Source organism: Psittacula echo (genome assembly GCF_963264785.1).
Source record: "Psittacula echo genome assembly, chromosome: 6".
In the NCBI taxonomy this organism is placed as follows: Eukaryota; Metazoa; Chordata; class Aves; order Psittaciformes; family Psittacidae; genus Psittacula; species Psittacula echo.
In genome coordinates this window covers 72,661,538-72,687,951 of record NC_137743.1, presented here as the reverse complement: position 1 = coordinate 72,687,951, position 26,414 = coordinate 72,661,538, and the positions used below count along the sequence as shown (strand labels likewise).

The window sequence follows — 26,414 nt, the reverse complement described above, 5'->3', positions numbered from 1 at the left end:
CATGTAAACTGGAACTCAAACTTCTCATTTTTCTGTTTGTTACAGTACCAAACAGTTCATTCAATATCTTTAGTCTATAAACCTGTCAGAAGAAGAAAATTTTGAGACACCCAAAGACAACAGGCTAAAAAATGATATATTCTTACTTTCTATAGAGAAGGCAATCTCGGTAAGTGGCAGCCACATCTGCCACTTCTTCCAGTTACAATAGATGAAAAACCTTTTAAATATCCCTACATTATAAATTATGAAGCTATTTCCTTTGTTTGTTAATGACACACCAAGTTTATCTTAAGTTTTTGAAATCGCAATGATGTGAGAAATTGCAACTAAAAATCTATAGAACAACTCCAATATCCCTTCCTAATACTTAGAAGCATGTGGAAAAGCTATAGGCCATGTGATACCGCCAAGTTCACTTCCTGAAGTGCCCTGCATATTACTTTGCACATGTAAGTATTTAGGAGGTTGGCAAAAATATGTACTGTTTTTTGCTCTTCTTACAGAGATGGAAACCTTGCCTGCTGGCTTACCTTAACAAGAGCTGTCCAGAGGAGAAATGCTGAAAGTTCCTATACTAAAATGATGTTTTCTGTTGCTCAAAGAAAGGCTAAACATTGTCACAGTTTTTACAGCGTCTTCCTTGTTAAAAACCTGGAAATCTGTAGGAAGAAAAATGTTTCAAAAACAGTGTGAATATAACATTCTTTTTATGGAGCCTTTAATGAGTCTGGGATTTCTACATCTTCAGACCAGTAAACCATTTTGAAAACATCGTTTAATGTCTAAAATGTTCATATTTTGACAATTCAGAGCAAGATTGGGAGTAGCACATAGGAGTAGCACTTTTATAACTCCAGATTCATGTCTCAGATGTAATGAAACACAGTACTGTGTAAGAATATATGTCCTCAGGCAAAACTGATATTTAGAACAAAGTGCATACAACTCCTTAGTGACAAGATCATTTTTGTCTCCATGTTTCTTATTTATTTCATGAGTTTCATAGGGACTACTCACATGTTTTAAGTCAAACATGGAATCAATTAAGTCCTTGTCTAAACAGAATTACTGATGAACCACTTGCACTTGCATGTCTTTGGAGTCTTAAAAGATGGAGACTGTTAAATGCAATATTATTGTAGTTGCTGATTTTTTATCAGATGTGTTTAAAGCAAAATAAAAAGTTTCCTCTTCTTTGAACCAGGCATAAATAGTTGGAATAAATGAATTATTTCTGTTCAAGTGGAGGTTTAAACTCTGAACAGGGGTAGACTTCTTACTTGAGGAAACCAAAAGGAGTTTATTTGATATTTATTAGCTGATGTGGACAGAATTAGAAGGGGCGTCTCACTGTTCTTAGGAAGAGGAGATCAGAAAGCTGGGGTATCACAAGGGAGTTGGAAGACTGTACTTCCTTACTGTATATGAAATGTACATGGGAGAAGCAACATGTACAGTATCTGATATATTGTTACAAGTATCTTCATGGAAGAGTTCACGTGGGAGTTGTAGAGACAAGTGTTGTAAAAAAGTCTTGAAGAAAGTGGTTGGGAATCATTCATTTCAGGAAGAAGCAGTCTTCAGGGAATTAGTTTCTAGTGGTGTATGCACAGAAAATTGTTTGAGTCTCTGAGGAGCATCTGGAGGCAGATGTCTTAGGGGAGCATAGCAGGGAAGGATGCTACCAGTAGTCTATACAAACTACTTGGTTTGTTCCATAGCTCCTTCCCAAGACAGAATAGAAAAAGTGAACTTCTCTAATGTATATTTACATTTGTGGGTTTGTTTTGTTTTTTTTTTTTTCTATATGGAATATGATTTGGCAGTCATTTACTCTTTGAATTCTTTGGAGGAAGTAGTTCAAACAAGCTGCAATTCAAGCACCAACACTGCATAGCTCTTAATGAGGAGATGAACTGTTTCTGCAATATATAAGCAGCCATACCAAACTTCTGGGTCACTACCTGAAAACCACAGGCAAAGAATTTTTTCTCAGAGGTTGGGAGGAGAAAGGCAAAACAAATGTCTTGGATGTCTCCTGTATTCTAAATTATTCTAATTAGATTTGCCTCATGGCCTGCAGGGAAATTCAGGTCTTCCCTCGTGGAAGCGTAATAGAATGGTAAAGTTTCTTTATCTTTTGCGTAGGAGAGAAAGAAAGAATAAAAATAATAGGAAAGCTAAAATATTCACAGTTGGTTACAGTTGTAGCACAGTCTGACTTGGCCATCACTAAGTTTGGTGCTTTTATAAGTAATAAGTAATTGCTGTGAGTAATAAGTAAACGGTACACATTTTTTCACAAGTTACTGAGTAATCATATCTATGTAGGATATTCATAGCATTGATGAATCCTACTACCTGGGTACTAGAGTAACTGTTGAAAAATGTATGAAAAGGGGCTTTAAGAGAAGTGTATGTCTCACAAATGTTATATATATGCTGCATAAACACTAACATTTGGGTGTACTGATGAGTGTGTAAGCTTTATGTTTCGTCTAAAGAATTCTTACTCTAGGACATTACCACTAGGACCTACTTACTATTTTCCCTCTTTGTGTAGTTGCACCAACTGTTTGCTGCGGCACACTGTGCTTTCTGTATTATTGTGCCAGCTTCCACCTCCTTTTCAGTCTCTATAGCAACACTGTTTCTCAGCAACTGGGAGATGCTTAGTAAAAGTCCTTCAATTTAGAAATACTGCACTGTACCCATAAGAAAAAAATTGCTTTGAAACAGAGATCAAAGGAGTTTTATCTTTAATAATTCAAGATATTTATTACTAATTAATTAGTGTTCTCTATTTTGACTGCTTAGACATTACCTGATACTTTGATCTGGGCCTTTGCTAGGCATTTGTTGTGAAGAGCATTCATTGAAAAGCAAAACCTTTAGAACTGTGTCTTGAAGTCAACTTTAAAGTGCTATAAAACTAGGCTTCTCTGGTGGTGCTGTCTGACTTCCGGGCCTTTAGTAAGTAGCTGAGAGAAAGGTAAGCACTGTTATTGTATTTAAGAGAAGGCAATAATTTCAGCCTTTGAATAACATAGAATGTTCTTACCCTTCACAGGGAACGAAAGTAACTGTAGTTTATTTTATGTATGTTTAAAATGCTAATCATATGTTATCTGATTTCAAAAGAAGGAAAGCCTCTGTGATCAAGCGATCTATTGGAAGATTTCTTCCTTACTTTGTCTGGTTTGGCTTTTTCTGTACTGTAACTTAATTACGTAGCATACTTAAAAATTAATTTTGTTTGCTAAAGTACATATGCTGAGAACTTACATAGGTAAACTAAATACATATAAGTGATCAAACATGTTACTTTTCTTGCACATTCCAATGGGATTCAAAAATAAGTCTACTCTTGTTCTGCGCGAGAGTATTTGTGTTAATGGGATTGGGGTTTATAATTGTAAAAATTTACTTCCTGTCCATTTGTAGTTACTTTTAAAAATCTGTTTCATTCTGTGGAGTGGTTTTAATTATTAAAGGGCACATGTAACTGAAATACAGCAACACACTGGCTGAAATAGTCTATCAATGAGCAGAATTAGTTTATAGTTAATGGCAGGCAGATACTACTTCTACTTTCATGTTATGTTCATTATAAAGTAAACGTGTTAACACTGTTCATGTCACCCAAGCACTCCTACTGCAGTCAAGATCATAGACTTTTGTATATAAACATGTACACTTTACCTATGTTAATAATGTGTTTCATAACTTTCTGGAGGGGAGAGTTGATGGGAAATGATGTTATGTTGCACTGTGACAGCCAGTTTGGTAAAACACATAAACACATACTTAAATTTGAGACCATGAATACCCTAGTACAAAAGTATGGTATGTTTATCTATATAGGTAATTTAAAGGTTAGGGATTGTTCTGTACTGGATAGAGAAATTGTCATCTTAATGTAAGTATCAAATACAAATAGTTTATGCATGCTGTATAACTCAGTAAAGTAAGTGGATCTGTTCTTATTTCAGTGAGCAAATTCTAATGACTGAGTTCTAATTTAAGTAAGTTTAACTTGTGTCTTTTATATATTCATCCTCTTGCTTTGTTTTATGTAGCTTTGGTGGAGAGAAAAAAAGGAGGGAAACATGAGACAAGCTGTGTGTTTGTAAGTCTATCCTTTAGTTTGCTACATGCAGCTTTCACTAAACACTTATGTTTAATTCATTGCTTAGAATCTTCTGATTTCACTCATTTCCCTGTATTGACTTTTCTGTCAAGCTGTGCAGAGGCATATACTACTGCACCTATTTTAGGAGTAATTGTGTCAGCAAAGTTACATGTGTTTGTAAATTTTGGGCAGAACTGTAGTCTTACACAATCCAGAGTTGAGTCTAAACCTTAGTAAGGAATTAAATAGAGGAATAGTGAAAAACAAACATAATGGTAGTTCTGTCAAAAAAGAACTTTAATAAAAATTGTAGTCTTTAATGAAGAAGCTATTAAAGCAAATCTGTATCCCATCATTTTAAAGTATTTATAGGTTATTTAGAAACTGAAACACAGAATTGCAGCTATCACTAATTAAAATTGTGAGAAGCATATTTATGACAGACTCAATAATTACAGCTCATTGAATATTTATGCTTCATAATTGGCTAGTATTCTGTCATGTTTATGGCAAGTGATCATGACTCTTACTGGAAGAACGTAATAAAGTGAACATTTGAGGAAGTTCAGTTTTAATACCAAACCAAATTTATTATTTAAGCTTTAGATAGTTTTCAGCTATTGAATTTTTATTTGTTCTAGCAAATTGCCTTTTTTTCCCCCACTATAAGCCATACATGTGGCCTTTTGTAACTTAAATCTGTTATATCTAATGATTGTCAGCTGTAACATTAACTGATAGTTACTGGACCGAATTCATATTCATATTTTAATGTTTAAAAATATATTGGACTTTCAAGTGCTAATGAAATAAATCCTGATGGGAGATATTCAGTTTTTATTATTATTAGGGACATCACTATTTTTGCTTTCAGGGTTGTGTGAAGAAGTAGATTCATGGGTATGCTTTCTTTCTCCCCTCCTTCTCATCCCAAACAGAAATAATGTTGGCTCAGCTGAAAACTTCAGTTCTTTTTGAAAATTTTAGAAAATAGATTTGTGACTAATTGCAATCAATGAATCTTCGGAAGAGTCTGGTGTGAAGGTGCCCTCTCTGACCCTGAATTTATATACTATGGATTGTGTAGTAATCCTGTATGCAAACACTGGACACTTCAATATTTAAAGTTCCCATTTCCTGTACTTGAAACTATTTTGGGGACTGATTTTGCCCTCATACTGTTTTGCAGTTACTCGAATTACTCCTACTTTATCCTGAGCAGACAGCATGCAATTTTCTGGAGTTTCTCTGCATTTAGCACTAAAATGATTATGTTGTTTTAAGTAATTCTGTTTAGTTTCTTTTCTGGAATGCCTCCAGTAATTGTTCAGATTAAAAGGTTTGATTTGAATGGTTCGATATGTCTTTGTCTAGAAAATGAGGTTTTTCACTTTAGTTTATTTCGTTATAGAATGCCTAATGCCATCTGTTCATTTCCAATGGATCCAGACTTGCAGGGTAAGGATTTTAATAATTTTTTCCCAGTTTTTCTCAAGAAATATCTTTGTGTCTGTTTGAACAGAAACTACTGAACTGTAATGAAATCATGCAACTTTCAGAATCTCTGTGTTGTAGCACATAAATGACAAATTACACAGCTGTGATCACAGAATCACAGAATCCCAAGGGTTGGAAGGGACCTCAAAAGATCATCTAGTCCAACCCCCCTGCAAGAGCAGGGTAACCTAGAGTACATCACACAGGAACTTGTCTGGCCTTGAATATCTCCAGCGTAGGAGACTCCACAACCCCCCTGGGCAACCTGTTCCAGTGCTCTGTCACTCTCACAGTAAAGAAGTTTTTCCTGATGTTCACATGGAACCTCTTATGCTCCAGTTTACACCCATTACCCCTTGTCCTATCACTGGACATCACTGAGAAAAGCCTAGCTCCATCATCCTGACACTCACCCTTTACATATTTGTAAACATTGGTGAGGTCACCCCTCAGTCTCCTCCAAGCTAAAGAGACCCAGCTCCCTCAGCCTCTCCTCATAAGGGAGATGTTCCACTCCCTTAATCATCTTTGCGGCTCTGCGCTGGAGTCTTTCAAGCAATTCCCTGTCCTTGAACTGAGGGGCCCAGAACTGGACACAATATTCCAGATGCGGCTTCACCAAGGCAGAGTAGAGGTGGAGGAGAACCTCTCTTGACCTACTAACCACGCCCTTTCTAATACACCCCAGGATGCCATTGGCCTTCTTGGCCACAAGGGCACATTGCTGGCTCATGGTCATCCTCCTATCCACCAGGACCCCCAGGTCTCTTTCCCCTTCACTACTTTCCAGCAGATCAACCCCCAACCTGTACTGGTACATGGCGTTGTTCCTCCCCAGATGCAAGACTCTACACTTGCCCTTGTTGAATTTCATCAAGTTTCTTCCCGCCCAACTCTCCAGCCTGTCCAGGTCTCGCTGAATGGCAACACAGCCTTCTGGCGTGTCAGCCACTCCTCCCAGTTTAGTGTCACCAGCAAACTTGCTGAGGGTACATTCAGTTCCCTCATCCAGGTCGTTGATGAAAATATTAAACAGCGCTGGTGCCAGCACCGACCCCTGAGGAACTCCACTAGTCATAGACCTCCAGCTAGATTCTGCTCCATTGACCAAAACTCTCTGCCTTCTTCCTTTCAACCAGTTCTTGATCCACCTCACTACCTGATCATCAAGCCCACACTTCCTTAGCTTATCTATGAGGATGCTGTGGGAGACAGTATCAATGATGTCCAACCTTTATTTTTGGATCTGTCCTGGTGCCTTCCTTAGTGTTATTGCATTGGCTCATGGAATGGTCAGGCACTCAGGAGCCATGTTCTCTAACTTATAATGTCTTGTAAGGGTCTGTTTCACGTATTCTTGAATAGGCATGATGGATGGCCGTACACTCCCTTCTTGAGTGTAAAATCTTAGCAAACACCTCACCTGCTAGATAACAAGTAATGCAAAATGCAGGATCAGCAGGTAATCAGCTGGAGATGTTGGGAAACAATGCATTGTATGTGTGTAGGAATTCCTTTGCCAGCTTCTCAACAAAGGGCATTTATGACTCTTGAAGTGAAATTTGTTCCACTGCAGAATTATTACATGCTTGCTTTCTGTCCAAAGGGGAAGCTCCATTGCTATGAGAAATGAAAGCTTAGTGTCCCTAAATAGCCTCTCATAAAAACTAATCCTAAAATATTTTGTATTTTATTTGGTCTTTTTTTTTTTTTTTAATTTTGTCTGCTGTTTTACTTGTGTGTTCTCACAAGTTAATTCTGGAACTGCTTGACAGGCACAGAATGCCCTACTTTGAGGCCACATTTTGTCTGTAAGGATGGACTTGAAGTGAGTAGCAGATGGCTACTGAAACAGATTCCCTCCACTTAGTCATCTTGCACATGGAAGGTGTTTGAGTTGGATCATGTGTATGTTTCTAGCATTTGTATTTGAAAATAATCATTTGGAATTTAATCCATAGCCTACTGAGAACTGTGGGAGTCTTTCTGTTACTTTGAAAAGAGCGTTGGATCAGTTTACTGAAGAAAGAGAACTGATGATGCATGGAAGTCAAAACCGATTTTTCACATTGTATGACATGCTACACTACATCTCCAAATAATATCACAAAACATAGTACGGCATGAGCAGGACTAAACAGATGGTATAGCAGATATTGGCTTATTTCTATATCTTAGGCAGCATCTGGGAAGCAGCAGAGCCCATGATTTGCTGACTATTGACATTAGTCTGGTACATTTGTAGGAAACCATTGCACACAGATTGGCTTATTTCCAGACTAAACAGGTCCAGAGTTTCTGAGTTATTTCTACTCAGTTATGCATATTTATTGTTTATCTTTGACCTTAATCAACTGTGAGTAACTCTTCCTCTCTGAAGTACAGGGAGAAAGAGTCTCCTAGGACAGAAGGATAACTGATAAACCCCTTTCTAGTTTCTAAAGCTTTGTGAACAAAGCTTTTTAAGCCTTCGCCTCTCTCCCCCCTTTTTGTGTGTGTCTTGAAGTTCTAGGAATGTGTGTAAAGTATCAGGTATAAGCCATTGTTAGAAGCCCTTACTTCCCACTCTGGAAAACATACTTCAGTGATGTGACAGAAATGAGCTGAAATCATGGAAGGGTATGGGATTTAGTCAAGCAGTTTGGGTGAGATTACTAAGCAGAGATGTCAAAAGCCAGTTGCTCTGGTAAATTGTTTTTCTTCTGTGAGAACCCCAGATGTTAATTTTGACAGAAAATTTGTTAAATGCTGCAAACATAGGCTTTCAAAACAACAACCCTGCTGTGCAGACTGACAAACTGTTCCTTGTAGAAGAGCATCTTTGATCAAGAAACAGTGTTGGCTGAAGAAATATGATTTCATTATGATCTTGACTTAAAGTATGCGCAGTGCATATCCTTTTTTCTGGTCCATGGATAGACTTGATTCACAAAGAAGCAGATGTGCTGTATAGGTGTGCCCAGGCACAGCTACAGGTTGGGCAGAGAAGAGATTCAGAGCAGCCCTGCAGAGAAGGACTTGGGAGTGTTGGTCGATGAGAAAATGAACATGAGCCGGCTGCAGTGTGTGCTCGCAGCCCAGAAAGCAACCGTATCCTGGGCTGCATCAAGAGGAGCGTGACCAGCAGGTCGAAGGAGGTGATCCTGCCCCTCTACTCTGCTCTGCTCTCGTGAGACCTCACTTGGAGTATTGTGTGCAGTTCTGGTGTTCTCAACATAAAAAGGACATGGAACTGTTGGACCAAGTCCAGAGGAGGGCCACGAGGATGACCAGGGGACTGGAGCACCTCCCGTATGAAGACAGGCTGAGAAGGTTGGGGCTGTTCAGCCTGGAGAAGAGAAGGCTGCATGGAGACCTCATAGCAGCCTTCCAGTATCTGAAAGGGGGCTATAGGGATGCTGGGGAGGGACTCTTCATTAGGGACTGTAGTGATAGGACAAGGGGTAATGGGTTAAAACTTAAACAGGGTAAGTTTAGATTGGATATAAGGAAGAAGTTCTTTACTGTAAGGGTGGTGAGGCACTGGAATGGGTTGCCCAAGGAAGTTGTGAATGTTCCATCGTTGGCAGTGTTCAAGGCCAAGTTGGACAGAGCCTTGGGTGACATGATTTAGCGTGAGGTGCCCCTGCCCATGGCAGAGGGGTTGGAACTAGATGATCTTAAGGTCCTTTCCAACCCTAACTATTCTATTATTCTGTGATATGTTAAATACTATTTTTACAACCCATCATGTCACTCACTGGTCATAAGACCACTTTCCCCACAAAACTATCTGATCAAGTGCAAATTTGGTTCTTTTGATTTTTAGTTAAATGATTTGTTGTGTTGTTTTGTTTTGTTTTTTTGACAAACCACTATTGTAACATGTGTTTATTTTCTTTCACAGAGGCTTTCAATGATGTTCAGAGCTCCATCTACAGAACAGCCCTAAAACTACGCTCAGTACAAAGTCTATGCCAGTGTTAGTAGCTGAAGAGAATCCTGTACTTTGACAGTGAGAAGAATCTGTAACAAAACTTGTACTGCTGTCACCATGAGTTATTATGCTACTTTTCTCTCTCATTTTGCACCTGAGATTCTCAGAATGTATTACAAGCACTTAAGAGCTAGATAGTTCTTCAAATTGATTTTTTTTCCCCTTTTGAATGTCAGTGGAAATACATTAGTAAAATTCTAAAGGCATGAGAGAATCATATTATTATTACAATCTGCAACACTGCTATGTAGACATCACTGGCAATTATGAATCATCATCTGTATATTCTTATTCTTGTTAAATGTAAAATTCTCGTGTTTCTCATGAGTCGATTTATTGGAAATGATCGTGGATCATCAAAAATGCATTGACATGAATAATTATTAATACTATAAGTATTAATGAGAAAAAATTAAATGTGATAGAACACAAACCCCACACTCATTCTCCCTGTCACCTAGCTACTGGATATAAATTCTATATTGAGCTAAAATGCATGGAATTCTTGAATTTTCCACCTGAAACAGTCTTTTGCTGAAAATGCACAACACTATAAGTGATGTCTTCATAGAATCAGAATGGTTTGGGTTGGAAAGGACCTTAAGATCATCTAGTTCCAGCCCCCCCTGCCATGAGGACGGACACCTCACACTAAATTGTGTCACCTAAGACTCCGTCCAACCTGGCCTTGAACACTGCCAATGATGGAACATTCACAACTACCTTGGGCAACCCATTCCAGTGCCTCACCACCCTTACAGTAAAGAACTTCTTCCTTATATCCAATCTAAACTTCCCCTGTTTAAGTTTTAACCCTTTGCCCCTTGTCCTATCACTACAGTCCCTAATGAAGAGTCCCTCTCCTACACCGTTGTAGGCCCCCTTCAGACAGTGGAAGGCTGCTATGAGGTCTCCATGTAGACCTCTTCTCCAGGCTGAACAGCCTCAACTTTGTCAGTCTGTCTTCATATGAGAGGTGTTTGCGCCCCTTTATTATCCTTGTGGCTTCCTCTGGACTTGCTCCAACAGTTCCATGCCATTTTTATATTGAGGACACCAGAACTGTACACAGTACTCCAAGTAAGGTCTCACGAGACCAGGGTTGCCCAGAATAGATGACTAGTCTGTTGGTCTTGGCCATATTTTTGCATTCAGGCATGCCCTTCTATAAATGTATTTAGTCTGATCCCAGCCTGATGTGGTAAATCTGCCTGGTGCCAATTCACACAGCTTTATACTAGCTGTTTCCTACTCCTCCATGTCTCCTCTAAGCACTCATAGCATCTGTCCCAGTTACTCTCCTCCTCCTTGAGCACTGGTGACCAGAATTGCACATGGTTTTCCAGATTGAGATTCACCAGTGTTTCACACTGATATTTTCCCATCTGCGTTGGAAAGATCGTAGGACATATTCTAGGTTCTCTGCTTCTTCTGGAGTCTACGAAATATCTATCTATACATAGAATTAAAGTTAGGTCTATAATTTGGATGCAGTTTATCATGCTATTACCCTCTATAATTTGGTTGCAGTTAATCATGCTATTTTATTCCCTTTTTATCTATCCCAAAATCAGATCCAGGGAATTTTAGTTCAGCTGTTCTATCTTTGTAGCCTCACAAGTTTTGCTACGTCTATAGACAGCAATACCTTTCCCAGATTATTTCTTTTTACATACTGCATGCTGGTTTAGACTTTGATCTAACATAACTTGTCTTAGCTAGACACTTCTAATAAAAAAATAGTTGAGCTTCCATTCATGAAAAGGCAGGGATTCTCATTCATTTCTCCCTTAATTTTTCCGCAGTGGATTTGATTGATGTTTCTCTGATTCAGCACACCCTGTCAAGTGAACAGAGCCAGAGGGAAAAGCAGATTTCTCTGAAAGTGCAGCAGATCTCTGGAATGCTGACAGAAATGTTCCAGAGGGCGAGGTTAGAAAAACCAGGCCAGGTAGATCCAAGAGCCACTGATTTCACATTGAGCCTGCTAGCTGCCATGTATGACAGGTGAGAGGAAGCACAGATGTAAATCCATCACAAGGTATTGCTAGGCTAAGTCTGTTTCTATCACTCTCATACCATTTAGGTATCAAACTTTTACATTTTGGTGATGTTTTTCTTAGTATGCACAACGGGAGTAGTTCAGCTATAGCAATATGAGGCACAAATCTTTATCAGAGAAAGTGGTCAAACGTTTCCAAAATTATCTAGAAGCCCAGATTTCTGTCAGTCCATGCTAACTTTTCTGTAAACAGTTTTACAGGGAGTAGCTCTTTTTTTGGCTGCCAAGATTTTTTTATATAGTCCTGAAAAAGAATGCTTATTTGCCTTTGAATTACAGTACCCACAGAAAGGTCCAGAATTTGCTAGTCACTTTTCATTATTCATTTTTCTCCAGCTTAAAAAGTTCATCAGCTAATTATGAAAAAAAGTACAGTCTCATAACTAAGCTGATTGGCTAACCCCTGTGAAGAGCAAATAGTTTCTGTGAATGAGAAAGCAGCTCACAGAGTGTACTTACCTCGTGTATTGTTTGTGAATAATGAATTAATTGACAAAACGTGGGTTGGGTTGTGACCCATTTAAAAAGCAAAGGCTAAGTTAATTTTATAATTTATTCACCACGGGTAAAATTTATTCCATTCTACATCAGAGCAAAGTTTCTTACAGAAAGTGAGATGTAAGAGGTCTGCAGGACTTCTTCTTCAATCACTGGTCATTAATATGATCACTACTGCTTGTGGTCCTATGTTATGGGGTTTTTTTGTACTTAAAAAATCAATTGAGATTAAGAATAAACCGGTGTATTATGAAACAAAGCTAGAGACATCAAGAGTATGTTGTAATTTGTGTGCACTGTATGGAAATCATTAAAAGAATCTTCTTAACAGGACTATCTTGGACTTCTTTCTGGTTTCTTAGGACAGTGTGCAATTTTACTATTGCTGTAATTACTTTAAAATAAATTACAAGTTTCTTGCCATGTATGTAGACTAGAAAAACTTATTATAATTTCCTTCTAATCAGGGCATCTCTGTAGAGTGCTGTTGTCCGCTGGAAACACTGGAAAGTATTTAGTGGCAAGAGCACACAAGGGCTTTTCCCCATTTTTGTGGTGTCTTACTTAGTAAAATTCCATAAACCATCATGAGAAGTCGTGTTTGTGTACTTTAGTTTTAATCTTGGACATTTTTTCTATAAAAGTTATTGAAAAACTCAATATATAAATTCAAAATCCATAAGATTTTGACCAACAATTTCCTATGCAAACCATACTCTAGGAAGTGTATCGTAGCTTTATGCATTATGCTCTGGAAAAACACAATTTAGCTAAAGACTCTTTAAGACAATTTTCTGTAATGGTATTTTGAAGTGTAATACTGCTTGGCAAAAGTAATATCTTAAATATAGAATTCTAGGATTTCAATTCATGTCTGCTTTGTTTTCACATAAAAAACATTTTTCCATTAGGTGTCTATGTCGCAAACTTGGGTTCTAAATCAAGCTACATTCTTTGTGGTCAGACACTCAAAACTGAAGTCTTGCTGCTGCATATATCCTTTTGATCAAATTGAGTTGCAGTGAAATTAAAGAGAATCAGCCCAAGAGTGGTTCAGTGAAGATGTGGGGCTGCCTGATGTTATAATACAAAACCAGGATTATAATCCTGGTTTCCCTTTCATATTTCAGAAGGCTTTCCACAAACCAAGAGGACATGTCTGTAAATGAAATGAAAATGAAATTTTACTTGAAACGTGAGGTCTTTGAAGGAGATGTTTTCTTTTTGTTTTATGATTGCATGGCATTTTAAACAGTTAACTCTAGTTGTATTCAGTGACAAAGGGTCCTAGACATCAAATATCACTAAAATGTGACATCAGTTGTGTACATATAAAAGGAGAGGAGTCTTGAAATTTTCTTCCAATGTAGCAATATTTTTTCTTCAGAGGTTTCAATTTTTACATTCTCAGTGATTATTGTGTATCTTATTTTATTTTCCTAGATCTGGAACAGGTTATATCAAAGCTAGATCTGCTGCAGCTGCCCTAATTGCACTTTCAGGAGACACTCTACTGGCTAAATACAGAGGTGGGAAATGTAGGATTTTATACACTGCCTGAAATACTGAATGTTGAGAAAAATCTCCATTGTGATTTTTTTACTTTAAAAGGGAATACAGCTCTGCCATACAAAAAGTAAATTATGTTGACCGCTTAGAGAAAGGCTGATGCACGAGAATACTTTTTCATCAATACCCTTAGTTATCTTTGCATAAAGATTAATAAAGATCAGAACAAGTCATAGTAAAGTTTAAGATAAGTAGAGTTTAAAACTGAAGGGCAAGTTCTTTTTGCCTAGCAGAAAAAACACAGAAAGTCCCTAATTTCAAATGTCATTGAATTAGAAAGCAGTTTTATATATTTGATCCAGGAAGCTTTTTAACATTAGACAAAAATGCTTAAAAAAACTGAGTAAAACAGATAAAGGTAGCCCGATGCAATGTGGAGCACAAAGATTTCTGCTTGGATTAAATGCTCAAAATGGAGAGCAAATGGACCACAAGTGGCGTATTGGCCTCATACTCCCCCACTGCATGATATGAGAATGAGTAGCTAGAAGACACTTCAGGCTCTGAAACCTTCTTTCCTCTGGTTGTTTTCAGCTTTCTTCCAGTTTTATGCTGTCCGTGATGGGAAGATGGCCTTGATCACCCGTAGTACCCTGAGAAGCCTACTAACAGACTTAAATCAGGTAATGCTACAGCAGTGCTGTTACACAATAGATCTTGGAGGAGTATCCTAATCTAGGAGAAAAAATACATGATTTTATATCCAGTTACATTATTGGACTAAAGTCAGTGGGGTGCTCTGCAGACATAGGGAGCTACCATGAGAAGTAGATAAAAGAATCAAATTCTACAGCTTTTCTCAGTCAGTGTCACCACTTGCATCAGTGCCTCTGTGCATTCATTTTTTCTGGAGCTTACATGTCCTGGGAACAGCTGCATACAGCTGTTCCTAAAGTGACTCCAAACTTCGGATGTTTGAACTCACTAGAATAGCTTGCAGTTGCAGAAAAATGCCTTAGCATACATGTATTTCCAGTTGAACTGGTGCTGGAAATGGGATCTGAAAATGACCCCTGTGTTTAAAACCCAGTGTCCTTCAGTATTCTAGTATGGCAACATAGCATGTTGATCCATTTCAGTAAATGAGCTGGAAAAAAATTATTCTAACACATACTTAACTATGAAATTACATGCTGATGGTATGAATATGAACAGGATTTTTTCAGAACAGTGTGTAAAATGGCATTTCTATAGATACTTCACCATCTGTGTGCTGTCACCATCTCAGCAGAGCATGATGGGAACATCTGTTTCTTATTGAGGTGTTTTTGAGCCTTTCTTCTTGATGCAGATACCAGCCATTGTGGGAGAAGGCTGCACTCTGTCTTGTGTGGAAATTGCAACTCGCAGCTGTTTCCATGGGGTGAGTGAAATTATGATGTCCTGTGAAATGATTGTCAATGTTGCTGGTTGATTAAAATTGCAAGCATATCAACGTATAACATACACCAGTATCTACTTCTAAGGGGCAGGACTGATTGTCAGTCTCACAGTATAGGAGGATTTATAGCTATAGGAAAGGTCCTCAGTAAGACTACTGAAGACTTGCATTTATTGCAAGCCTTTTGGAACCCAGTAACATTTTACATGAAAATTTATGCTAGCGGAGTCCAATATCCGCTTTTATTAAGAATTATAGACGAGAAACCAGTTCTTTTGGTGTAAACGGCTGAACTTGAGACATGTATTTTTTCCAGGTTCTGAATTCAGCAATTGTTGAAGAAGAATTCGTGTCTTGGCTAAGATCGGAGCCTGCTGTTCTCCTGTGGCTCCCTACGTGTTACAGATTATCAGCCACAGCAATGGTTTCGCACCAAGTCAGATGTAAAGTCTGCAAAATTTTCCCCATTACAGGCCTCAGGTGTGTGAGTAATTACTGCAGTCTATAGCATCCACATAAATAGTTCTTACCACTGTTTGCATATCTCACAGGCTCTAACTGCTGTATTAAGCAAAAAATCTTTGGACATAATCTAATTTAACAAGTAAGATAGGGAAAGAAAGAACCATCACAGCCTAGTGCTCAAGCCTGCATCCTGCTTCTCTTTAGCTCACTAGCAGACATGATTATGGGGATTTACTGAAAGTAAACTGGTAGTTCAGGGGTAAAGCAAATTAAACCTGTGTATCTCATTTTGTAGTTCTTTATCCCATAATCAGGTGCATCAACTGGCTAGTTAAGTTATCCATCTTAGGATCTTACTGACCTAAGTAATGGTACAAAATGGACTAATGGTATAAAAAGAACACCATCCATTATGTACTGACCAGAATGTTCAGAAAATCATTTTACTGTTCCTCTCTTCTCACTAATAGCAAGCCTGCAGGTTTAGTTTTTTGCATTTTTTGGGGTTTTTTTCAAAGTTGCAAATTCTATGTCAATAATGTAATGGTACAATACAATAAATAATGTATTACAGTTCCATGACAGCAGCAAATAGAGGTAAGTTGAGGCCTCAGAAATATATGAAGACACAACTGCATTCTCAGAAACTGTGCTAGAAAAACTGTTTCTTCCTTGAAATGAATTTTGATGCAGAAATAAATAATACCAATATCATTAGTGGGTTCTGGAGGATAACAGAACAAAATAACTCTTGAATTCAGAGAATGCTGAAGAAAGTTGTTCTAACAAAGGTGCTTCTCTGCATTTCTGAACCCAGGGATCTGCATTTCCAGTAATCAAGCTCACTTACACCAAGTTCTTACTTGTTGGGAAGTAACTTAATCCTTCTGTTTTCCCTTACAGGTATCGCTGTCTGAAGTGCCTCAGTTTTGACCTTTGCCAAGTCTGCTTTTTCACTGGCCGTCTCAGCAAACCACATAAGAGGTCACATCCTGTTATGGAACACTGTGTGCAGGTGGAGTCCCATTGTACTGATTCATTACCCTATTCAGGTTTTTCATGTAGGCAAGTAGGCAGTAGACTCTTGAAGTACGTTGATTATGAAATTCCGTGTGTATTACCCATAATGGGCATGACATATTAGTGAGTCAGGAAAAGGAAAAAAGGGGGCTTCTAACTCTAGACAGAGTGTTTATTTCTGAATAGAGCCATGAAATATAGTAGTGCGAGTCTTCTTCCTAAGCAGTTTTATGGCAAGTTTGCTATTCGCAGATTATCCTTAAACCTGAGGAAAGGGCACTCAGTGTGCCTCAGTGCTTCTTCTCAATCCCAATGTGGACTCATTCAGAAATTGATTGATCTTAAAGTTGTACAAAATGCTGCATGAAATGTCCTTTATTTCAGAGCTTTTTCGCTTTATTGCAAGCTGTTTGGACTCATTTGTCTCTGTCAGGGATGCAGCACAAAGAGGCGGCATGAGCCCAGCTAAGTTCATGTCACGTATTTGGGCTCTGTTACAGGGGCAACTTGTACTGTTTTCACACTGGTGGCAAAGTTCAACACTATGAATTTGTGTTTGGAAGATAAGTTTTGTTTCAAAATTAAATCCCTTCCCTCTCCTATACTATCTGACATTGAGCTTTCCCACATTATTGCTGCAATATCACAACTGGATCACTGAACTTAGGTTTCCTTTATGAAGACTTACTCTAATACTAACCCTGTAAATATTATTTTTTTTTTGGCAAAAATCTACACCAAAATTAAAAAGATAAGCTACTCACTATGACAGATAACATTTTTATCTCCTTTGTGTGGGACATAGAAGAATCAGTGGTAAACCACTTTTCCCATACCTTCCACTTTTAGCTGATGCTGTTCTTGGCTGGGTAAGTTTTCACATTGTCTTTACCAGGGAGTGGGCTACTCAGTGGGGATTTGAAATACCAGCACCGTTTTTCCTCTCCATGCTGACACCTCGTGGTAATGTTATTACCATGTTGAGAAATTACTAGGAGTCATGCTGTTTGTTCTCTTTGTGTTTCCCTGTTCAGTCTGTCAGGGCTCACCCCATGTTCTGCAGCAGTCACTTCCTGGGGCAGAATTGGTTTGTGTCCTCCTATAATACAGCTGCAGAGCTTAGTTGTTGTACCTGAGCCTGACATTGCTGTGACAAATGGAAGTGTGGGGTTTACTATACTGTATGAGAGCAGGACGTGAGGCACAGAAGGCTGTACCTATTAACACTTCATACAAGTATAAAAGTACTTCTGCCCATTGATCAAGAGGGAACTTTGATACTAGTCAGGCAGAATTATCATTGTGACTATGAGCTTAATCACTGTAGCTACCAGAATACTGGATTAGGCATTTCCAGACTGCCTTGTTTTGGCCCAGGCAGAGTGTTTTTCTTACTTAACAGAACTGGGCGCATTTTTGCCTGTGGTACTGCATTATCATCCACTTCAGCTCGCCTTCCAGGGCTCAGGCAGTAGCCGTGAGCCTCTTCAGTTGTTGAAGAGGTGGACCTTTTCTTTCTTATGCCTTGTCTTTGTATTGGACTGTGTCTACTTCTGGGCAGTGCCTATTTGAAAATTCACTTCCTTCTTTATTATCCCTCATTCCAATAGATGTCAGCAAAGGCGAATGCAAAGCACTTTCTCCGCACCATCAGAAATAACCTGTTTCAAGAGCGCTGCAGGAGAAAGGAGTCTCAGAGAAGGAGGGCTCTGGAGGTGGTGGAGGAGACGTACTTCTATACCCACAAAAAGACCTTGTGAGTTTCTGTTTCCAATGAGTTTATGATCTCTCAATAGTATGTCAGGCTGTGGACATTGCTTGATAATGCCTTTGAGTAAGTGATTTTGTTATGCAGACACCATGTCATGATTTTTCCATTAAAAAGAGAGAGCATAAATGGGAAGTTGCTGCACATTGTTCTGTAGTTTAACCATGATTACCATGTTGACACCGTAATGACCAGTTGTCTTATAAAATATAACATGCTTGTGTCTTACTTTCCTCATTCCTTATGTCCTCTCTCTCTCCGTGCCATTTTTTATGCTCAGTCTACGGTCAAGCATTGCAAATATTTAGTACTGGTTTTAGGCAGCTCCTCTGTGACAAACTCATGGGAAATTAATTGTGAATGCTTTCCACATGAGACCTGTAGTGAGTTCACTGACATTCTACCCAAGTCCCATTGAGTTGCAAATCCCACAAAAAAAATTCTGGGATTGCTCAAAATAGTGAGTAGCTGATATCACCATTCCAATTCTTTCAGATCAGTTCTATATGCTTTTAGAATCATAGAATCATGGAATAGTTAGGGTTGGAAAGGACCTTAAGATCATCTAGTTCCAACCCCTCTGCTATGGGCAGGGGCACCTCACGCTAAATCATGTCACCTCATCCAACCTGGCCTTGAACACCGCCAAGGATGGAGCACTCACAACCTCCCTGGGCAACCCATTCCAGTGCCTCACCACCCTAACAGTAAAGAACTTCTTCCTTATATCCAATCTAAACTTACCCTGTTTAAGTTTTAACCCATTACCCCTTGTCCTGTCATTACAGTCCTTGATGAATAGTCCATCCCCAGCATCCTTGTAGGCCCCCTTCAGATACTGGAAGGCTGCTATGAGGTCTCCACGCAGCCTTCTCTTCTCCAGGCTGAACAGCCCCAACTTTCTCAGCCTATCTTCATATGGGAGGTGCTCCAGTCCCCTGATCATCCTTGTGGCCCTCCTCTGAACTTGTTCCAACAGTTCCATGTCCTAAATGTTTTAGTCAACATTTAAATTAATTACTGTATTTCCATTGGTCACAGTGGTTAATAGTGAGCATTGAAGGTCATGTTGTGACTTTTCCTTGCAGTTTTTCCTTCCTTGCTCTGAGATTTTTGTTAATATTTACGTGTAGAAATTGAAGGGAGTGATTATATGAGGTAAGCACTACAAACATACAAACAATGAGATCCATTCCTAGTTGTGTAAAGACCCAGCAACTCTCTTGCATCTCGCATGTGTTCTCCAAATCAGGCCTCAGTGAGACTGAAATAGGGAAAAATGATCACCCATCTCTAAAGTAATTAATTTAATTCTTGAGTGAAGGAGGAGAAAAATCTGTTTATAAAACTTGATTATGCTACACTGCTAGGTAAGTACGTTGCTATTAGACACCGATTTTTTGTATACAGTAAAGACCAATGGATGATAGTTACAGTGATGCTTATGGAGAAAATTATTTCAGTATTTGTTTCTTAGACTGTGGTAAAATGCAAAACATTTTTCACTGCTAACTAGTGACAAAAAATATTTCTTCATTTTGAATGTCATTTAATCCTTCTGGGAACAATCAAGATTTCTCTGTAATTCTGTGGGGGGTTGCTTGCCTAATGCTTTGGTAGCAAGGAGGGAAAGAAGAATTTGTTTGGGGTTGCTGTTACAGGTGTTAGTGGGGCTGATAGGTATCTGGACTTTTCCTAGCACAGAAGGTCTGAACAGCAGGGTATCTGGTCCTTTGCTATCTTTTTGTAGTTGAATTTCAGAACATATTTAGATCTCTGCTAAAGGAAGCAAAGAAAAGAAGCAGCAAATTGCACTGATACTAACTGGGTGGAAAGAAGAACCTGTTGCTGAGATTCTGTTGAAAGTGTGGAATTTGTTTTCATTCTTTCAGCTAAAATATGCCATCAGACAGCTAAACGATACTTCGTGCTTATTCAGTGGCACAGCTGTCTGTCTATTTACAGTGCATTAGTTTTATTTTGATCTTTCTAGGTACCAAAACCATATAATGCTTGATCCTTTCTCTACTCCTCATTTCTTTGTTGGTATACAGTCCCCCTGAAGAACTCGGCGCTTCACTGCTACCTGGCCCTGAAAACCTGTCTTTCCCAGTGGACAGACCTGTCCTAGAGTCACCCAAGTTTATATCAGAAAACAGAACTGTAGTGCAGAAGAGTGAGAATAACATCAGGACACCAGAGCGAGGCAAGACAGAAACTCAGGTGAGCAAAACATGAACCTGAAATAGTGCTAAAGCTGTGAAGAAGACCTACCAAGGAAACTATCTATTTGCCTTCTAATTACCAGTGAAAAAGAAACGTAATGGGCAGCTTCACCCTTCTGTTAATTTTTCATTTATGGAAAAAAATGTGGATTCTGAAAACTTAGTGAAGATTCAATTTGATATCTTCCCCAGATTAGTGACTAACTGTTAGACTTCAGTGACCTTGAGAAGTATTTTTAAGAATATTTGCTCTGTTAGTTTTTATTTTTTCCCCAGTGGTCTTATTAAAGACAAGCTAAGACTGAGGCCTCTTTCTATTCTGACAGAAAAAAATGCCATCCTGTCTTCAAACTGCAGGCAAATGTCAAGGAAGGACATCTTAATTCTTATTAGACTCAGGCCATTTTTGTCACCATGGCAATAGCTAGAGGACAGAATAAGCCCTTCTTCAAGATAAACCCAGAGTAGTGTTCACTCCAACTAAAATAACTCATGCATAAAAGCTCTCCATTAATCCATTTCCAGGTTCCCTGCATAGAAAGAATGCTAGAGGAGAGGGTAGGACAGTGTAGGTAAAAATAAGTGCAGAGCACTGTTTTGTTTCTATATTTGTATGCGAGGTTGGTAGCTCTGCACATACTCAGAATATAGGGAACACTGGGTTGTGTTCAAACCACTTTGTGTTGTCCACTCGTATTGTTCTTTCTGGAAGCCAGGGGTGCAGTAGCTGAGAACTAGCGTGTGCATGTCAGGTCATTCAGGCTACCACTCTTGTGATGCGTTTTGGAAGACCTCCCTTTTGGGACTCTGCTGCCCAGCTTGAGCTATAGTGGCAGCCAGCACATATCTGCAGGAGAAGCAGTAGGCAGACATTGCTTAAGCATATAATTTTGATGGCTGGCATTTGTTGGTTTAGAAGACATTAAGATGGGACTTGCATTCCTGCATTGGGATTCTGTCATGTGCATTGCTCTCTTGCTCATTTTCTCTCAGGGCTGAGAATTCTTTTAGAGCAGTTTTATACTGATTTCCAACATCTTGTAGTGCAGATTATTTCAATGTTGCTTAAAAAGGTGCAGACGATAAGTCAAATTATTGCTTTTAATAGAATCCAAAAGCTTGGAGGTGCTGCAGCCCCAGCTCTTAGTCTTAAAATTTCCTAGCAGCCTTGATTCCAGCCCAGTTTATACCATGCCTCTAAAGCAGCTTACCTCTAAAGCACTGTTTGTCTCCCTGACTTCTGGGCTACTGTATCCTGCATGGTCCAGAGACTGCTACTTCCATTCGAAGACCAGGAGCTTCTCTCTTCTACACCCAGTCTCTCCCTCCATCTCCTTGTCCCAGAGCAGTTGTGGGACTTCACAGAGTCATAGAATCACAGAATGGTTTGGGTTGGAAGGGACCTTAAAGATCATCTCATTCCTGCCATGGGCAGGGACACTTCCCACTACACCAGGTTGCTCAAAGCCCCATCCAACTTGGCCTTGAAAACTGCCAGGGATGGGGCAGCCAAAACTACTGTGTTCGGCCGGTTCAAGTGTCTCACTGCCCAAATCAGAGTATTTCATTTAGCAGAAATTCCAGGGAATGAGGGTTTTGTTTTAACGTAAAACAAAGCAAGTTCTTATACACTTAGAATTCATCACAGGACAATAAATTTGCTTTATAGAGCAAATTTTGCAGTCAGTTCTAATAGCCATTAGAAATACTTTAATGCATCAGATGACTGCAATCAGTTAAATAAAAAAAGTTAGCTAATAAATCTGCAAGACACACCAAATTCCAAATTTGCCATGCGCTCTTGTAGCAAAATTTGCATAGAAAATGAAATGTTATTGCTGATAAAGTTATGAACAGATACTTTTCTTTACAGGCAATAACCTCTTCTGAAGCAGATGTGTTAAAAATGCACGAATCCATTAGAAGTATTCATAATGAGAGCAGGTAGGTAAATGCAGTAGTATGATGACTGAATCTACTCTATTTCCTACGGTATGTTCAATTCCCTCTGTTCCTGTTTTGTTTCATTCTCATGAATCAATGTACAATTATTGCTCCAAATTCACACAAGGGCACCCCAAGACTAGATCAAAACAATTGTATTTTCATTGTAAGTCTGTGTCTTTACGCCACTCTATCCTCACATGAGAAGACAAAGAGATACGACAAAGATGTTCAGCTTTCATTTAGATTAGCAGTAGTTGAGAGGATATCAGGGAAGCCTACTCCTGAAACACTGCATCACCCTCTGACCCAGAGCTTATCATATAGCTGGGTGAATGAATCACATTACTCATGGGAAGCTCTTTGTTCTTTTTTCTGGACTAACTTCCAGCATTTATGTGCCTGTTCACAGAACTGGGCTCTGAGTTAGTTGAAGGTATTCACCGTATTACAGTAAAGACCCATTAAATGCTGTTCTAAGGGACCACTGTAATACTAATTTCAATTTTAAAAGGTTTGACTTGCATAATTTCAGTGAAATTGATGTGGCTCTTGTCTGTGGCCAGCACAAACCCAAAAGGAAGTGAATCAGGTGAACTTCTGGATGTAACTAAGCAAGTGAGATAACTTTTTCAGCTGTGTGGTGTGAAGTAGTTGGTTTAGTACTACAGTGTCAAGAAGCTTTTCTGACAGTCTCCACCTTAGCCGTGGGGAAAAAAACCTGTATTTCTACCCTGACTTCTTAGAGAAATCCCAACTCTAAAAGAGAGATTTGGGTGGTATTTTTGTCAGACTGTGCTCCAAGTAGGTAATTTCTAAATCTTCTGTGGGAGGGTGGCACTTCTCACTGCAAACATCACAGGATCTTTTCAAGGACAAGTGGCCTATGCAGGAACTATTTTATCATCAAACAAGCTGCACAGAAGGAACTCAGGCAAAGGGACAGAGGCTGCTATTATTCCTTGGCTGCCCAGGTGGAAATGATGGGAATTGTCCAGGTTGGGGAGTTGCCATAAGTGGTTTGCTTTTAGACAGAGGGACTGCTATAATGTCTCTCCTGTTGCAACCACCTTTATAGGAAAAGTAAAACCCCAAGATGCAAGGCCCAGTCCTGGCTATAGTTCTACTCAGTCTGCATCATTCCTCATCCATGGCTACAGCCCAATTCCTATAATACTGGCCTCTAACCACAAGGCTGACAAAATTTCCTGAACTGACAAATAGGAGAAAGCTTGTGCTAGTGTTTGCTCTTTTCCATGACCGCATATGTTTGTGTGTGTGATCTAACAGAATTCCCACCTTCCTGTGTCCCTTGGCAGGTACATGAAGAAGCAGTTCAACAAGTGGAAGGGCAAAATGCAATTTCTTCACAACTGTCAGGAAGACAAAAGCTGCAAAATAGAGGCAAAGCTCCAAAGGCTGAGAGCAAGCCATGAAAACCTACAAATGAAGTTGCAGCAAATGAAGCAAGAAGTAAAGGTATAGTGATAAATAGAGCAAAAATATTCATAGCTATGGGCAATTACTGAACACTAGCTACTCCTTCTGCTACAGACCAGCACTCTTGATACTATTTTGTGCACCTTCCACTTGTGTGTTTAGGGTCTTGCCTTCAGAGGAAGCAATTAAGCTCTTTGTAGCAGGGATGTACTTGTCATTCTGTATATATTTAGCATCAAGCACAGATACCCATATCTGGGATATTTAGATACTATGGCAGTTAGAATAATGAGAGGATATTCCAATATAGTAAGAAGATGGGTGAGAAAATGGTTTCCAACAGAAGTGTTAGATACTTCGTTGCAGTCTTTTCTTTAGAGAAGAGTTCTGTGTTGGCACTGAATAAATAAAATATTCTTTTTACTGAAACAGAAAATATTTTATTTCCTTTAAATTGTATTGACTCTTGTTTATTCCAGATGTCTCTGAGGTTCTAAAAAGGTCCTTATTTCACAGGAAATGCATACATGTTTGCCACCTGCAGCATGTTTGTAGCATTTTCTTCAATGCTACTTTTCATGTGTTTTTCAAGGATGGCCAAATATAGAGAAAAGCCAGACACATCTGCAGTGTACACTTGGTCAGCTTTATAGTACTTGCACATGGAATCCAGTATGACCTCGCATGTCATACCATTCCGTGTGCATGCTGTGACAGTGACCTGTCTACAGCCTGCAGGACTGGTTCCACACATGCAGTTGAGTGTCCAGTGCATGCACAGTCAGCTCAGAGATCCCAGTTACAGCAGTCTCAGTGTTCAAGCAGTGGATGGTATTTGCCATCATAGTTCTGTCTAGAAAATTCAAGTACAATGGTGGCACCGACAACCAACCTAGTTTTGGCATTCCAAATGTTAACAGGTGTGAGGTGTTTGATATGTGTTAAATATACATATATATTTTTCATTTAGTTCAATTCTTCTAGAACAATTTTCCTGCAATTTTACTCTTGAAATGTTATTATTCTCACTTTTCAATGGCATTAAAGCATATAATGTCTTCAGATTGAAATTGTGGAAAATATTGCCACATAGATTTGTCCAAACAAATTTATTTTATTGTAGGATAATATTTTATTCATGAAAAGAATTGGTTTAGCTCACCAGACCCAGAATTATTTTCTTACCTATTTTAGTATTGCCAGCAAATCAAAAATATCAATGATTTTCACAATGTAGGTTCTGTGTATTGTCTGTTGTAGACAATGTTCCAGTCATCAGAGCATCCTTTTGTACAGTGTCAATATATGATGCCAAGATGTCCTCACGTCCTGCTGGAAAGGAGACTGCAGGGTGGATTGAATCCTGCTCAAATAAGGCCTACCTCCAGAACATGTGCAGACTGGAAATCTTTGAATCCCTCCAACTCTGCAAATAGAATGCAGCTTTTACAGACACCTGAAGTTCCCACTGCAGTGGACTTCATCTTCTCAGAAGACCCACTGGAGTCAGCATCCCTGCAGAGCAACAGACCTCAGGATAAAAAAGCAAAAGAGAATCAAACACATATGCCTGAATTGACAAAAAACTCCCTCAGGGGCATCATGAGGAATACAGTTCTTACTCCCATTGCAGTGAAGATACCACCTAATGAGAAAGAAGTCAGTGAGGAAGTGGAACTGCAGCAGCTAGTGACAAAACTAAAGGATGCAGTGTCTTTTCAAGCCCAACCAGGTATAAGTTCTCCCAGGTATCTTGACACTGTCTTCACACCTTCATCCAGTTTATAATATAGTTCATAATCATTTAACCCTCAGAGGAGACCCAGATTCTTGCCTTTGCCATTGTAGAAATATACCAGCTCTATAGCATAAGGTAGAACATACTCCTGTAAGGTGCAATGTAGCTCCTTATGTTGGACTAATTTGAAACAGGATGAGTCAAAGCACATGAGAGGAAATCAGTATTGGCAATCAGTTAAGGAGCAAACTTACACAGTTGAGGGCACTGGAGGTCTTCTCTGTTGTCACTTCTGACACTGTAACTACGAATCTAGTCCTGGCAGACTTCCAGCAGTACAAAATCCCTTTGCAGGATCAATGGTCTTGCTTAGAGCTTTGTTCAACGGTCAACATGTCTCACCTTTCGTTATGAGGATGTAAAAAAAAGAATGACAGCAAAAGCTGCTGTTTCTAAAAAATTAGAAATTTACAGTTTTTAGGGCTCTGACAGCACCTACATGGTCTGAAAGTCTTAAAATCTGTTCTACTTTTCAGCTCAACAGTCTGCTTTGCAGCAGGAATTCTTCTGTACAGCTGAACGTGTTAGCAGATCCTTTTCTGACCTCATCAACCGAGTGACTTCACCAGCTTGTAAATGATGAAAACTACCACTTGCCCTTACAGCTTCACCGAACTATTGAAGGTAATTGATGCC

At 39.1% G+C, this 26,414-nt stretch overlaps 1 protein-coding gene across 1 annotated transcript; it reads left to right on the top strand.

The window, feature by feature from the left end:
* Window positions 1-5,547: 5,547 nt before the first annotated feature.
* Window positions 5,548-26,358, top strand: DYTN (dystrotelin; the record flags this gene model as incomplete). The annotated part of the gene is made up of 14 exons (XM_080620919.1): window positions 5,548-5,593; window positions 9,519-9,593; window positions 11,414-11,615; window positions 13,612-13,697; window positions 14,272-14,360; window positions 15,029-15,100; window positions 15,435-15,598; window positions 16,487-16,598; window positions 18,214-18,359; window positions 20,426-20,594; window positions 22,470-22,540; window positions 23,860-24,019; window positions 25,241-25,712; window positions 26,255-26,358. 14 exons carry the CDS (start codon window positions 5,548-5,550, stop codon window positions 26,356-26,358), a joined length of 1,968 nt encoding a protein of 655 aa, XP_080477045.1.
* Between the last annotated feature and the right edge of the window lie 56 nt (window positions 26,359-26,414).